This window comes from Colossoma macropomum, unplaced genomic scaffold, assembly GCF_904425465.1.
Source record: "Colossoma macropomum unplaced genomic scaffold, Colossoma_macropomum, whole genome shotgun sequence".
In the NCBI taxonomy this organism is placed as follows: Eukaryota; Metazoa; Chordata; class Actinopteri; order Characiformes; family Serrasalmidae; genus Colossoma; species Colossoma macropomum.
The window spans coordinates 31,552,000-31,567,051 of record NW_023494790.1 but is presented as its reverse complement, the minus strand read 5'-3'; the positions used below and the strand labels follow the sequence as shown (position 1 = coordinate 31,567,051).

Sequence of the window (15,052 nt, the reverse complement as noted above, 5' to 3'; positions counted from 1 at the left end):
GAAGACCAAAGATGCACTAACTTTTTAATGCAAGCCAACATTTTGAAAATGAGTTTTTGGCTTTGCAAATGAGCAGAAAACAACGGTCACTGTCTTATTTTTACAGCCCTCCCAGGCACATCTTTTGACCATAGTTGGAGCTTTAAATTCTAAATACATTTCAGTGCTGCTAAGGATCTTAAAGCTTGATAGCAATGGCTGCTAAGCAGTGATTGGAGAGCTGTGAATAAAGGACTTAGAAAAGTGAAAAGATGTGGTGGCTGGCTTTGTGTGTCTTTGAGGAAGCATAGTCTCTCATATCTCTTTATATCTCTCATATCTCTTCTAACTAGTCTTCACCTAGTTAGAAGAGACCTAACTAGCAGGCACAGTTGGCCACAACTAAATTGGTGGAAAAATAAGGTAAAAAACAAAACAAAACAAAAAAATAATAATAATATTACATTATAATGTTATACTACTATGTTGTTGTAGGCTAACTGAAACTAAACAGGTTGGCAATGCCAATTAATTTGCCAGCATGCTAACTTATTTTTATCTATCCTAATAGCGTGACCATTCATATGGATTCAAAATAAATACCATTTGATATTAATAACACACTCTAAGTTGTGCATTAATGAATGCTATTTTTACAAACACTTCATACTTCAAACAACTTCGTAACAGTAGCCACGAAAGAACATAATTTTGAGTGGAGCATACATAAATTTAGTTCCACTGGTTTTTACTCCTTCACTGTTTTTTAAATATCCTGTTTATGTGGCGCTGTCTCACATGTTTCTCCACTATTTAGTTCTGCATAACTTTCAGAGAGAGTCCTTGAAAAGCCCTTAACAGATTTAAAATACACGTTGTATGCTATATGATGTGTTCTATGGTTGTAAAGCATCCTTAAGCATGATAAAGGTGCTATATAAATAAAAATGAGGATGATAATGATGTTGATGTGTAGGTCTTCACACCATCCTGTCTGTAACACTGATAAGGCCGATCAGCATGTGGACTAAATCCCTTTGGCTCTAAAATTCAAACTTTCTCTGTTTGAGATAAGCTAAAACTTGACTTGGCGGACTGGCTTTTTGTTAATGTCTTTTTTAGGCGTTATGATGACAGCAGTGTCATCCTCATTGGTTTTAGCATCTTCACTTCTACTTCAGTGCATTCAGAGATTATCTTCTGCTGTTGTGTTACTTGTATTAACTTTTAACTGTCATGAAAGATTCGACTTATTTAGCCTCTCTGTTGGTATTCTCTTTTCTCTTGAAGGGTAATAAGCCACAAACTCTCTGTTTCTTATATTGTCAATGCCATATTAAAACCTATTAATGGATTTTCTTTTGAAAATGGTAGCTGTTCTTTACATTTTGTGAGCAGTTTATGAAGAAATGGTTCAAAGTTACCATGGAATAAAGTTTCACAATTAACTCTCATAATTTTCCTTTTCTTGCTCTTCCCTCACCAGTCTCCTCCTATGGTTCCTTCCCTCTGTGTCATTGGTACTTCAACTGTGTGTAGTTTGTAATTCTTATTTTCCCAGGTCTTTCTATTCTCGCCTCTTATATACAACCCCATTTCCAAAAAAGTTGGGGACGCTGTGCAAAATGTAAATAAAAAGAAAATGCAATGATGTGCAAATCATTTAAAAGACAACATATAAAATGTTGAAACTGAGAAATTGTATTGTTTTTTGAAAAATATATACCCATTTTGAATTTGATGCCAGCAACACTTTCAACGGGCAACACGCAATAAAATGCTGGTAAAGTTGCGCAATGCTTAAAAAAAACACCTTGTGGTTAATTGGTAAAAGGTCAGTAACATGATTGGGTATAAAAAGAGCATCCCAGAGAGGCTGAGTCTTTCAGAAGTAAAGATGGAGAGGGGTTCACCACTTTGTGAAAGACAGCATGATCTAGTAGTGCAACAATCCAAGAATAACGTTTCTCAACATAAAATAGCAAAGGACTTTTGCTTTTCATCATCTACTGTACATAATAACATTAAAAGATTCAGAGAATCCAGAGGAATCTCTGTATGCAAGTACAATGCCAAAAACCAGTATTTGCTGGCCATGATCTTTGGGCCCTCAGGCAGCACTGCATTAAAATCAGACATGGTTCTGTTGTAGAAATCACTCCATGGGCTCAGGAACACTTCTGTTCTGTTGCGCTGCATCCACAAATGTTAATTAAAACTCTAGAACGCAAAGAAGAAACCGTATATAAACAGGATCCAGAAATGCTGCCTCTTTCTCTGGGCCCGGGCTTATTTAAAATGAACTAAGGTGAAGTGGAAAAGTGTCCTGTGGTCTGACAAATCAACATTTAAAATTCTTTTTGGAAATTATGGACACTGTGTCCTTCAGGCTAAAGATCCAGATGACGTCTTTTTCAGGGAAGGCCTTGTTTATTTCATCATGACAATACCAAATCACATTCTGCATGTATTACAACAGCATTGTTCCATATTAAAAGAGTCCGGACACTAAACTGACCTGCCTGAAGTCTAGACCTGTCACCCAGTGATATCATTTGGCACATTAGAAAATGAAAAATATGACAAATGGGACCCTGAACTGTTGAGCAGCTGAATTCCTATGTTGAGCAAAAATGGAAAAACATTTCCCTTTCAAAACTACAGTAGTTGGTCTCCTCAGTTCCCAAACGCTTACAGAGTGTTGATAAAAGAAGAGGTGATAAAACACAATGGTAAACATGCCACTGCCCCAACTTTTTTGGAATGTATTGTTGGCATTGATTTGGTTTGATTTGTTGTCTTTGTACTATTTTCAGTGAAATATAGGGTTTAAATGATTTGCACATCATTGCATTTTGTTTTTATTTACATTTTGCACAGCATCCCAACGTTTTTGGGGTTGTAAGTTGCCCTTGTCTTTCAGTGTTCCTTGGTCAGGTCTTGGGTCAGTTTGCATGTCTTAACTCTGGTTTCTTTGTGTTCAACGAATGGGGTTCTGAGGCAGGATGCATGTGTGAGTTAGTAACTTTACTGAAATGAAACAAAACAAAAGGGGCACTCATACAAGCAACAAGACCAGTAACCAGTAACCATAACTGTGAGGCAGTTGCTAAGCTTTACTCCCTTCTGAGCCACAAACACACTGAAACAAAACCCAGCTACAGATTTTAGAGCTAAATCTAGACACTTATTATCATCCTATTGCAAAAATTATTGAGAATATTTATGGAGTCCTGCATTAGCAGTGATACGATCAGTATTTTGGAGATTGTTGCATAGATTTAAAGATTGCAGGTGTATGAACATGGATTGCTTTAGGCATGAAGGTAGCCAAGCACACCATATAGCATTAGATTAAAACAGGAAACACAGATATCAAACTTAATGTGGCACCATCATCGACCAGCTCATTATCACAGAAAACATAAATGCCAGAAACCACCAATATAATAAAGGTATGTTTGTCCTATATACGAAGCAAGAAATACAAGTGTAGATGTTTTCTATTATGAGCTTCACCAGTGTCTAATACTTTTTTTTATACTGCAGTGCTTGAATGACACTTATGAAATGTCTCAGATATGATTTATATTTCATGGGACGTCATGGGAGGAAGATTTAGCCCCACATGCCCATATAAAATGGCAGTCCTGGCACTGCTACTGGACCAGACAAGAAATATCTGTGAAAGGAGGGGCAACAAACTACAAACAGGGGAAGGACTAATAACAAGGCAGGAATTGGGAGGAGGGATGAGAAGAGTTTTTTTGTACCAATTCCGGAAACAGAAGGTTTTGTTATGACAGCAGCAATATGGTAAGACACAAAGTCCCAAATGGACATGAACAGTGGAAGCACAGAAGCATTAATAGTGGAACTTACATTTTACATTTAAATCAAATTACTGGAGGACAAGCCTTAGGATTACAAGCTGGTTTCCCAGATCAGTATTAGGCCTAATCTTGTACTAATTTGCAGTGCCAATGGTGAATCACCACTGGAAATTATATTTAGTCCAGGACTAGGCTTAATCCATCTTTAAGAAACTAATAACCATTCCACCAATTTTCAATTTACACAATTTAACATTGAAATTGAATTAGTATATAATTAGTTTTTTTTTTTCCTAATAATCTTTCCCTCAAATTTTCAGTCTAATCATTATTGTCATCCACAGGGGCTCAGAGTACTGTACAGTAGAGCTCCGAGGAACAGGTCAGAGAGGGTAATGCAATTCCACATGATTACATTCAGGCCTGCAGATTAACATAGTGAATAAAAAGCAGCTCCACATTAATAATCTTAACCTTGATAGTGAAGGCTGCAGGAAAACACTAAGGCCTAAAGAAAAATTTTAGGCAAAATCCTGAGAACTACATCAAGGCTGAAGTGAAAGACACAGTATTTAATAAAGCTAGTAATTGGGTGAACTATTTGAGAACCTTCAGAACTGCACAGGACTTTATGTTGTACATAGGGAATGTTCAGGTGTGTTACTGCTTTATCCATATATCCACTAGTGATTGAAAAATTCTGCTATTCCACTGCTTAAACACTAGCCACAACATAATGTGTAGGAAAGTATGTTAAGCCTAAAGGTGGGCAATATGTAACATAATGCTTAAAGACATATTCACAACAGAGAATATGCATCACAGCATTACAAAAAAGTGATTAATGACAAAATGAAATGTTTATGAAGTTATTATGCACTGGATGTTGTTAATATGCTTTAACATGTTATGTTATGGATTGTGGAGCACTGATGATCATTTGGAATAAATACTGTACTGTGAAAAAGTCAGAGAACATCCTTCAGTGACCTAATTTCTAATCAAAATGGCAATAAACATACAAGCTATTTTTTAAAAATTATTTGCTTTTATTACAAATTCCATTTTTCAGGAGTTTTAAAAAGAAAACTGTAGAGATATTTTTCCCCGCTTCTGAAGTTTAGTCTTAGAAGTTGGTTGCATTTATTGTTTCTCATAGTCCAAGTAATTTCAAACAGATTCAAAATGTTGTGGTCTGGCAGTCTTGCAAAATTGCTGCTTGCAAAGTCTTTTTCATGCAAATAGATTCTTTTATATTTAATCTCCTCAGAAATATCTCCTGAAAAATGAATAACTTGCACGTAATTGCCATTTTGACAGAAAATTAAATAAATTAAAGGTGGTCTCTGACTTTTACTGCTGTATAGTGCATTATGTTTAATAATATAGTTAGGTGAGACAGAATCTGTGCAGATTTCTTTTTCCTACAGTTATCTCACAGATCTTTCCTACAAAGCCCAGGTGCTTGGTTTGATAAAAAACAACCAGTGCACCCTAGCTGTTTTTCAGTCTATTGGAGATATAGATTGCAAAAAGAAATCATAGCTGCTGTATTACAAGCTTAAGACTGCAACATCTGCAATAGTTACTGTGGTGGAGTGTCATTAACTCAGTGATGAAACAAGAAAGATCTACAGCTACATTCTCAGAGCAAATCAACAAGGGTCCCTGAGAGCATGGCTTTGATATCCACACAGCGCTTTGTATCATTTCTACACACATATATTTAGGCAGCTGATAACCACACAGGGAGGTGATGTAATCACTCTGGAACAGGAGCAAATTAGAGATGTACTTAAACACGCCAGACTGAGCCATTCACTTTCAGCTATTTGATCCCAGTGTTAAACAACCACGATACACTGAACTGCAGCTGCAACCCACAGGACCTGTCATAAATAGAAGGCTTTCACACACAGGGAATTAAATCTCATCTTCTGTAAACATTTTGATGGGTAAAGTGTAAACAACAAACACAAACAAAGGCAGAACTCTATTTTTCACGTTCAGTCAAAATTCCTGGAAGAGAAACTCAACATTCACCACAGGTCATGTACTTTTTTGTGGCCCTAATTGTGGACACCATATTAAGCATCTTTTGATATCTTTAAGAAGAAACATCATGACATTGAAGTTATACCAATATTGTTAAGCACTAATGCAAAAGATACTATGGCTCATACTTGAGCAGTAAGAACACCGATCTAAGATCAGTTTGTCCTAAAAATGCTAAATGCTAAAATGTCCTGCCTGTGTCCCTCTGAAAATGTGTGGCACTTCGTGAGATGAAAAATCTGACAATGAAGACTACATATGATTCTGCTTTTAAAACTGGATGAATTTATGTCTTTAGCACCCAAATATTATTAAAAGGAAAGTGTTGCAAAAATCATATTTGGAATAAGTGTATATTTCAAAAAAAATTTCACAAGTTAACACAGCTTTTCCCTTCCTGGATCAGGGCCTTGTCGTGGCGGAAGGGCTTGTGTGGTCTAGGGATCTTCAGAGCTAAGTCGTCGGGAGCAACATGCTCCTGGTAGGGTCTCCCAGGGCGAACAGGTCTGGAGTGAAGACCCAGACTAACTCGATCCAAAAACCTCCATGAAAAACGGACACAGAACATCGCGTACCCTGCCCGGGAGAGGGTCACCGGGACCTACCCCTGGAGCCAGGCCTGGGGGTAGCGTCCCTCGGCGAGCGCCTGGTGGACGGGCAGCCCACGTAACCCGGCCGGGCTCAGCCCGAAGAGGCAACGTGGGGGGACCATGTGGGCCCACCACCCGCAAGGTCCAGCATGGGAGAGTGGTGCAGTGCCGTACAGGCAGTGGGAGATTGCGGGGGGGCCCTTGGTGGCCTAGGCCCCTGCGGCAGAAACTGGCTCTTGGGACGTGGAATGTAACCTCACTGGGGGGGAAGGAGCCGGAGCTTGTGCGGGAGGTTGAGAGGTACCAACTAGATATAGTTGGGCTCACCTCCACCCACAGTATCGGCTCTGGAACCAAACTCCTGGATAGGGGTTGGTCCCTCTCCTACTCCGGGGTTGCACAAGGTGAGAGGCGCCGGGCGGGTGTGGGGATACTCACGAGTCCCCGGCTGGTGGCAGTACAGTTGGAGTTTTTCCCGGTGGACGAGAGGGTCGCCTCAATGCGTATTAAAATCGCAGAGAGGAAAACTCTGACTGTTGTGTGTGCTTATGCACCAAACAACAGGTCGGAGTATTCGGCCTTCTTGGAGCAAGTGGGCGGGGTTCTGGAAAGGGTCCCGACTACAGACTCCATAGTCTTACTGGGAGACTTCAATGCTCATGTTGGCAATGACTGGGAGACCTGGAGAGGCGTGATTGGGAAGAACGGCCTGCCCGATCTAAACCCGAATGGTGAATTGTTATTGGACTTCTGTGCCAGGCATGGATTGTCCATAACGAACACCAAGTTCGAACACAAGGATGTTCATAAGTGTACATAGTACCAGAGCTCCTTGGGTCAAAGGTCAATGATCGACTTTGTTGTCGTTTCATCTGACTTGGGACCATATGTTCTGGACACTCGGGTGAAGAGAGGTGCTGAGCTGTCAACTGATCACCATCTGGTGGTGAGTTGGATCAGATGGCAGGGAAGACTGAGGGTTAGACCCGGTAGGCCCAAGCGAATAGTGAGGGTGTGCTGGGAACGACTGTCGGAGGCCCCTGTTCGGAATGATTTTAACTCCCACCTCCGGGAGAGCTTTTCTCATGTCCCGGAGGAGGTAGGGGACATAGAGTCTGAATGGACCCTGTTCAAAACCTCCATTGTGGAAGCTGCCAGGCGCAGCTGTGGCCAAAAGCTTGTTGGTGCCTGTCATGGCGGTAACCCAAGAACCCCCTGGTGGACACCGGTGGTGAGGGAGGCCGTCAAGCTGAAGAAAGAGGCTTTTAGGGACTGGATGGCCCGAAGGACTCCCGATTCAGCAGATAGGTACCGACATGCAAAAAAGGTGGCAGCTGCAATGGTGGCAGAAGCAAAATCCAGGGCGTGGGAGGAGTTTGGTGAGGCCATGGAAAAAGACTTTTGGTCGGCCTCGAGGAGGTTCTGGACAACTGTCCGGCGACTCAGGAGTGGTCGGGGTGGCTGCGCCCAGGCTGTATTCAGCAGGGGTGGAGAAACTCTGACTTCAAATGAGGATATTGTCGGTCGGTGGAAAGAGCACTTTGAGGAACTCCTTAATCCGGGTGACATGCCTCCCTCATGGGAGTCAGGGCCAGAGGCCTCTGCCGTGTCAAGCTCCATTTCCCTGGTGGAGGTCACTGAAGTAGTTGGCAAGCTCTTCAGTGGCAAGGCACCGGGGGTGGATGAGATTCGTCCGGAGATGCTTAAGGCTCTGGATATTGTGGGGCTGTCGTGGCTGACACGCCTCTGCAATAGTGCATGGACCTCGGGAACAGTACCCTTGGACTGGCAGACCGGGGTGGTGGTCCCTATTTTCAAGAAAGGGGACCGGAGGGTGTGTGCCAACTATCGGGGTATCACACTGCTCAGCCTCCCTGGGAAAGTCTATGCCAAGGTGCTGGAAAGGAGACTTCGACCGATAGTTGAACCTCAGATTGAGGAGGAACAATGCGGATTCCGTCCTGGCCGTGGAACAATGGACCAGCTTTTCACCCTCTCACGGATTGTTGAGGGGGCATGGGAGTTTGCCAACCCAGTCTACATGTGTTTTGTGGATTTGGAGAAGGCTTACGACCGTGTTCCCCGAGATATCTTGTGGGAGGTCCCCCGGGAGTATGGGGAGCCGGGGTTACTACTCCGGGCCATTCAATCTCTGTACGCCCGGAGTGAGAGCTGTGTTCGTATACTCGGCATTAAGTCGGACACTTTCAGTGTTAGCGTTGGACTCCGCCAGGGTTGTGCCCTGTCTCCACTCCTGTTTGTGATATTCGTGGACAGGGTGTCAAGGCGTAGCCGGAGTCAGGAGGGCATTATGTGTGGAGGCCGGAGGGTGGCGTCTCTGCTATTTGCAGATGATGTTGTTCTTTTGGCTGGATCACATGGATGCCTCCAGCGCACACTGGAGCGGTTTTCAGCTGAGTGTGAAGCGGTTGGTATGCGGATCAGCACCTCCAAGTCTGAGTCCATGGTCTTAGCCCGGAAAAGGATGGTATGCCCACTCCAGGTAGGGGGAAAGGACTTGCCCCAGGTGGAGGAGTTTAAGTATCTCGGGGTCTTGTTCACGAGTGATGGGAAGAAGGATCGTGAGATCGACCACAGGCTGGGACAAGCGGCAGCAGTAATGCGGTCGCTGTACCGGACTGTAGTGGTGAAGAGGGAGCTGAGCCGTAAGGCGAAGCTCTCTGTTTACCGATCGGTCTACATCCCGACCCTCACCTATGGTCATGAGCTGTGGGTAATGACCGAAAGAATGAGATCGCGAATACAAGCGGCAGAAATGAGCTTTCTTCGCAGGGTGGCGGGCTACACTCTATTTGATAGGGTGAGGAGCTCGGCCATCCGGGAGGAGCTCAGAGTAGAGCCGCTACTCCTCCGCATTGAGAGGAGCCAGCTGAGGTGGTTCGGGCATCTGATCCGGATGCCCCCGGGACGCCTCCCGGTGGGGGTGTACCAGGCACGGCCTACCGGAATAAGACCCCGGGGTCGTCCTAGGACCCGCTGGAGGGATTATATCTCCAAGTTGGCCTGGGAGCGGCTTGGGGTCCTCGGGAATGAGCTGGAGGAAGTTGCGGGGGACAGGGTCACCTGGGATTCTCTGCTCTCCCAACTGCTACCGCGACCCTATCTGGACTAAGCGGTTAACGATGATGATGATGATGATGATGATGAACAGCTTTACAAGGTAAAATTTTCATACAACTTTAGTTGCTCTAAAAATACTTCAGTCGCTTGAAACTAAATTGACTCACACACATATTTTCTAAGCCACTTATCCTTCTGGGTCACAAAGTGGGGCTGGAGTCTATCCCAGCAGCCATTGGGTGGAAGGCTGAATGGGTGCTTGTGAGACCATTTATTCTTCTCTGTTCAAATCTCTCCATCTGATTAATTTTTCTTGATGCCTCCTAACTTTACACAGAGCTCAGATTCAATTCATTTCTGTTTGAAAAATATGAGCCATGATATTGATAAATGCAATATCATGATAATACAATATTATGGTTTCAGCTGATATTTAAGTATGTATAAAAAAAAAGAAAGAATGATTCCATGCTTCCAAAATATGAGTTCTATGTGCCAGTAGAATTTCTCACAACCTTACAAAGCTTGTTTTAACTGGACTGCTTTGTGCTGCTTTTCTTGAAATTACACAGCCTTATGCAGTGCTGTAAATACTCACTCATAGCTACACAAAAAACCCAGCTATTTCTGCCTTTAATCTACTCTTCTCCTTTAAGAACGTGATTTCTAAACGCTGTCCTAAATTTTCTACATTTCTAAATGCCACAAGAAAACTTGCTATTTATTTAGGTTTTGTTAGTAGTTAACTGTGACTATTACAGCTAGGCCTTCAATTTGTACCATGAACCATCATATTCCAACCATAATACTAACTAACAAACTAACTGCTAGTGTCCTGATAAGACTCTACTCCTTTATTAGTGCTAAGCTAACAGCAATTCGTATGAACTGCTGTAACACATGCAAAATTCTTTTTTGAGTTTCCCATTCCATGTTAAATGCTGCAGTACTGATACTCTGGCACGTTTAAGTGCTTAAAGTGGAGCAGTAAATTCACTGGCACCAGAATTTGACTGCAGCACCGTTTAAGTTGGGATGGAAAACTTGAAAAGAGCAGTTCTAGATTAAACACAGACATTTTAACCTTCTAAAAGACATTTCAGGTTTTACTTGAAGCTTGTGACAGATATATTTTACCTTTTACCATATAGTGTACCTCATGTTAGCTTCACAGTGAGAGCCCTGGTATAGACATATCACTGCTATTTTCCATTTCGACCAACCTATTGATTAGGCTGCCATTCGTATTCAGTAAGTGATGTATCTAGGACTTCCAGAAGGCTTAGAGTGATGTTTTTTCTCACAAATTGGTCCCACCCATTGAAAATTAAAACATGATTGGTTGATTCCACTATCACTTCGCAATTACGTAGAAAGTTAACCTAACACAGTAAGAATTCTTTTCAGCTCTTAAAGTCGTAACCAGTAGAAGAGCTCGTTTAGCTATATCCAGCCAAATACTATGGAGAAAACAAATTCTGATTGGTCTGTTTGTTTCCTCAGTGGTTCAAGAATTTAACCCTTCTGTTTATATTTAACAATGAAACGAGACTAGTACTGTAATACATGCAGAGGTTAAATGCTGAATACTGAATAAAAATGAAATGAAAAAAATAAAAAAAATTACCAACACTTATTTTTTAGTTCCCAGAAAGCATTATGCCTCAGGGCTCCCCTTTGGTTTTACAATATTTTGAACTGATCCTGCAAAACAATCTGAAGCACCCATGGACTGGCATCTATTCCAGTTTTATTTTTTTGTTAATACTGTTAAAACTGAAAATCAATATTGCTATATGACACCTATATGAGTCATAGATGAGGAATGCTTTGCTGTATTTTGCATTTTATCCACTTAGCCATCCATCTAAATTCTACTAGGCTCAAATATTTTAACACACTCAGCACTTGATGCATAGCATTGGATTGTTGGCTCATGTGCCAACAGCTGCTAAAAACAAAAGACAAAACAAAAGCAATTCTGGAGTAACTTACGTATGTTAGGGGTCCTGGCATGTTGCATGTTGTCATAGTGCTGCGCGTGCATGCCGATGGCTTCTTCATGTTCAACCTGACAGGCGCCTTGCATCACACTTGCTACAGCTCTGTTGGGGGAGCAAATATTTTACTAGTGAAACATACAAAATTACTTCATAAAACTTACATATTGTTCCTGTCATATCAAGACCTTGTACCATTTTTTCATCTTTTTTATGCTGTTTATCCCACCTGTATTTACATTATATGGACATTTCATGAGGATTGGACCAATAGTCTAAAATTACTAATTAATTAAAAGTTATAAATGCTTCTCTAGTATAGTTTTGGTGATAGTGGCAATATGCTTAAATTACTATTGTTTACTCATATACACTGTCCCACATGGACAGCAGATTTATTTGTTAAGATTCAATTTTATTTGTTAAGATGGCCTCTAACCTTTATGATTGCTGGGTTTTTACCTCCAACCAAAACTGAATACGCTTCATGCAGATAACTAAGGACTTCTGAAGTCATTATTTAGATCAGGTGTGGCCAGTGGTGGGTTATGAACAGAGCTGAATTCTGCAGAACAGTGGATGTCCAGGAGCAGAGTTGGTCACAGTGGTGTAACTCCTGGTGGTGTAGGAAGTGTTATTGCACTGGGATTGTGGCAACCAGACCACCCAACATCATTAATGGACCCGCTATATTGCCACTTAAACAACTTTAAACCTATAGTACTCATGGCTAGCTATCATAACTTAATACAGTTTAACCATTAGCCTGCGCCAGCTTGGTTGAATAATAGCAATAGCAAATAGATGGGCAAAATACAGTGTTATTTGTTTTAATTCATTCAATGTGATTTCTGCACTGGGGCCCATAAGATCACAGCTGTGCTCCTGTTTGGTAAATAAAAGTTTATTTGGAGTGATGCCATAGAAAAAAAACACCAACAACAAAATGTTTTTCAAATGTTTTTAAAGGAATACCTCAGTACTTTTCAATCTAACCTTAATCTGTTACATCTGTAGCATGTGATGGATTACCACACATTTCAACACATGCACATACATACATTTACAATAGAAGCCAATGGAAAGTCCCACATAGGCATTTAGTTAAAAACGAATTCCTTTAAAAAACATCCACTGAAGGGTTCTTTATAGAACCAAAAGTGGTTGATTGCACAAAAGAACCCTTGTGGCACCTTTATTTTTAGGACTGTACCAGAACATGTAAGCAGTAGAGCACCAGTGCGCTTTCCATGGTGCTAAAGTGAAGAAAAGCGGTAAACGTTGATTTGCATTTGGTCCACTGGCTCGTGGTGGCACAGCAAAAACCCGGCATTCAGTTCACTCTCACCGTGTTCATTTGTGTCCAGCTGCCCTTAAACGACCACTGTAGGTGTTCATTCAACGCAGGTGGATTATGCTGTGTGGGTTGTGCTGTTCTTATCACAGCAGCGCCTTTGAACGGAGCGCGAGACTCAGCAGGCAGTGCGTAAAGAAGAAGCACGCGGTGGGCAAAATGCAAACGCGCGCGCACTGTCACACTGTTTGCTGAGGGATTTTGAATTTCGACACAGTCCCCCGTGTTCGGTTTTTCTGAGCAGGAAAGAGATTGTCTTGCTGGGAAACAAATTCAAGGCACATGGTGACAATTAGAAAGAGCTTTAGAAGTCGTGAGACTGGCACTGAACTGCTGTGAACGGCCTTGTCTCGAAGAAATACAGGGTTTATGTATAGGCCTATGAAAATATCCACTAGCTCTCTTCCTACCCAGCAGTTTGGCTCAATACTTCTATTTATAGGTATACAAGCCAGCAAACATAACGCGTGCTAAAATTCTAAATGCACATGGGATGCAGTCTGTAAAACGCCCATTTGTTCAAAGGCAGCGTGTACACTGTAATGCTTTTTTTAGATTGTCCACTTCAAGTGGGCTGGCCTATTTTCACACGGTTGCCATGAAAGCATAATCCAGTGTTTTTTCAGGTTTACATTTGTCTGCTGCATCTGTATTGTCCTGTCGATTACAAGAGACAAAAATTTCCTTCTGCTTAGCAAAGAAAGAAAAAACTACTGACTCAAAGCGCACTCATAACAATGCTTCCTGCCTACTGGTTTCTATCGCTCTTTTCTAGGCTTCAGTACCTGCTCATCGGCTAATATTAAGTGCAAGTACAAAGTACAAAAAATGCTAGCGTACTGCTTTAACGATCAGTTTCAATTAGTTTCCACACAAAGACGTAACAAAACAGCTCAGAAGTTTCGTTTTTCTTTCATCTAAAGAAAAATTCCAACTTGCCCAACGTACCGTGTCATGTTCTCCCTGTGTGGCCGCTGCGCCTTTTCTAGTCCAAGTTTGGTAAAAATCCCCACCAGGGCCATGATAGCCACCACTCCGCAAATGACGTAGACGATCATGTTGGTCTTATCCTTGGTCGGATCGTGCCTGGGGTCCTTCTTTTTGTACGGGGTTTGACCCTTGAGCCACACGGGTGTGTCGTAGTTCTTGCACGTGCTCTGGTCCAGGCGCGAGTCTTTGAACGCGCAGCAGAAGCGGAAGCCACAGGTGCCGCAGCAGTACAGGTAGCTGCCGGTCTGGCAGATGAACGGAGGGTCCCACTGGCCCATCACGTCGTAGTAGCCCCTGCACTCGTCCGGAGAGTGTGGGGCTTCGGACACGGCTCCGTCCTCCTCCCTCGAGCCGTTAGAGCCCGCGAGCATGATGAAACCGTCCAGCTGCTGCTCGGGCTCGCCGTCCGCGCGACACACCAGCACCATTACTTTCACCAACAAATACTCTAAAAGCAAAGCTGTCCGTTTCATCCTGCTGCTGCCTTCCTGACTGATGACTTTTCTGTGTGGAGAAAGCGAGCTGGAAAAGAGAGAGAGAGAGAGAGAGAGAGAGAGAGAGAGAGAGAGAGAGAGAAAGAGAGAGAGAGATTGAGCTGATGAGTTGATGCTAGCAGCCGTCAGAAGACGTAAATCCAAGTGGAAACATACGGCCGTGCGTTAACGCTCCTCATTTTGCAGCTCTCGTGCAGGGGGTTGCTGTCTCCGAGCAGAAGCGCAAAGTGTAAGCCGCAGCCTTGCGCGCAATACGCAACACACTGAGTGAAGAGGAGAGAGACGGAGGAGCGCGTGCACAAAGAAAGGAGGAGGAGGAGGAGAGGGAGGGATTAGACAACATTGCGCGCGTGCTGAGAGCTTCACTGCGTAAAGTTTACAAGCATACCAGGTACGTGCGTTTTGGTCATATGATCAGTAGCTTTAATCCATACTCAAGTAAATGTATTGATGCTTGGGTCAAATAATAACTTGAGTGAAATTAAAAGTACTCACAAAAACAGATTGAGTAGAGTGTCCAACGTATCAGGTAAAAACAGAGTCACATATAGAACTGCAGTGGAACTTCTAAGTAAATCCATCATCTATCAGTAAGTTAATATTGTTTGGCTCTGTTCTTCTCTTTTTCTGATTCTTTTGGTCTAAAATAAAATGCCAAAGCTCCAAAGTCAGAGAT

At 42.4% G+C, this 15,052-nt stretch overlaps 1 protein-coding gene across 2 annotated transcripts in view; it reads right to left on the bottom strand.

The window, feature by feature from the left end:
* shisa9a (shisa family member 9a) overlaps nucleotides 1-14,595 on the bottom strand; it is a 57,219-nt gene extending 42,624 nt beyond the window's left edge. For both annotated transcript variants that reach the window (XM_036573092.1, XM_036573093.1), the window contains exons 1-2: nucleotides 13,841-14,595; nucleotides 11,534-11,643 (exon numbers count right to left, since the gene is read on the bottom strand). In XM_036573092.1, the coding sequence (XP_036428985.1) occupies nucleotides 11,534-11,643; nucleotides 13,841-14,355 (625 nt within the window). In that variant the 5' untranslated portion in view covers nucleotides 14,356-14,595. The remainder of the gene's footprint in view (nucleotides 1-11,533; nucleotides 11,644-13,840) is intronic.
* Between the last annotated feature and the right edge of the window lie 457 nt (nucleotides 14,596-15,052).